Below are 1631 nucleotides of genomic sequence, written 5' to 3' on the forward strand. Positions count from 1 at the left end.
GATCGACCAAGGAGGTCGACGAGAATTTTAGTTAATTGCTTAGTTTTATGAATTTTTCTTTTCCTTGTCATTAGTTTCATAAATATTCCCGTAAAGCCGTATTCAACCTTATGACTTGTGATGCTTATTCAACTTTATAAGAGGGTTCAATTATTTAAAATTATAAAAAAAACCAATTCTCCTAATTGTGAGAATATACTCGCCGTTAAAAAATCACCATTAGTATTGCCGAAGCCATAGCACCTCTTTTTAAGCTCAACATTATATGACGTGTTCTTTTAAGGTATATTCAGTCAATTTTCATAACTCGATTTTCCAAATAAATGCATAATTCACTATTTGCATCGTACAATGTATAAGTGATGCTCCCATACCATAAAAGTTCAATATCGAAAAAGATATGTACGTCCGCTCAATACTGACCGACACTTGTCGATTATATCGATAAAGTAGGTATTGATTCACATCATTCACCAAAATTCATTATTAAATATTGAAACAAAAAAAGGTTATATGGCGAATGAGTTATTATTGAGGTTTATCAGGCTGGTTTTCGCTTTCGAGTTATGATTAAAGATAATTAAAATCAATAACTATATAATAAATGATTTGTTAACGGTGGGAATTTTGAATTGAGCGTATTTACAAACTTTGGCGACTTTTTAATTTTTATTACCAATTTTTCGACTAAATTTTCTTTTAGGCTACATCAACAATGGCACCTCATGCTAAAGTAGCTGTTGAGGATGTCGTAGCAGTTATTAAAAAGCATATCGACCATTTTACAGAGAGAAGTAATTTTCCAATTTCTTCGCATATAATATGGAAAACCATGAGCAAGGAGTTGAAAAATAAATGGACACCATATAATGTATATGTGAATGTCAGTAACAATAGGAGAAAGGTACTTGCTATTGCCTGTGATGAATTGGGAATTCCTTTTCCTGAAGAGGTGAAAAATGTTTCACTTCACAAATCAACGTTCGAAGACTCAGTCACTGATCCCTTTAATGAGGTGTTTGAACTGCATGAGGAAAGTGCGGATTTAGACGAATTCAAAGTGCGCGTCACTGCAGCTGAATGGATGAGCATACAAGGAGATGAAAAAACTTATAATGATGGACGTACTCATACTACTCTCCGTTCAGGTATCAGAGATCGGTAAAAATATTACTCTTTAAACTATTAATGGCTTTTTCAAAATTCAATTATTTTTATGACCATATTAATGCCGAATAATGTTTTGATTTTTTCATTTTCCTATCTAATACAAATTTAGACTCACTTATGATCTATTAAATTATGAATGAAAAACTTGTTATTCCATTTTTTTCATTATTTTCAATGGAAAATAAGATTCTTAAAAATAAAATCATTTCGATAATGAGAAATAGAGTAGCCACATTTAAATTGAACTTTGAGTTGAAACTCATCATTGGGGTTTTTTCCCTAATATTAATATCAATGAGTATAATATGAAATTTGCACAAGCGAGTCCAATGCGTTACGTACCAACAAACTTTAATTAAGATTCAGGAGACGATTTTAATAAATGCCAATTCTTGCCTTTTTCATTAATTAATAAGACGATAATGAACATTTTCCTTTTTAATTAGCTACTATCAGAATAA

The 1631-nt window shown here is 30.9% G+C and overlaps 1 protein-coding gene across 1 annotated transcript; it reads left to right on the top strand.

Annotated features, from left to right (window-relative positions):
- Nucleotides 1–6: 6 nt before the first annotated feature.
- Nucleotides 7–1598, top strand: LOC105273083 (uncharacterized). The gene has a single exon (XM_011315318.1). It carries the CDS (start codon nucleotides 716–718, stop codon nucleotides 1163–1165), a length of 450 nt encoding a protein of 149 aa, XP_011313620.1. The 5' UTR covers nucleotides 7–715; the 3' UTR covers nucleotides 1166–1598.
- Nucleotides 1599–1631: the final 33 nt, after the last annotated feature.

The sequence above is a fragment of the Fopius arisanus genome, unplaced genomic scaffold (genome assembly GCF_000806365.1).
Source record: "Fopius arisanus strain USDA-PBARC FA_bdor unplaced genomic scaffold, ASM80636v1 scaffold00863, whole genome shotgun sequence".
NCBI lineage: Eukaryota > Metazoa > Arthropoda > Insecta > Hymenoptera > Braconidae > Fopius > Fopius arisanus.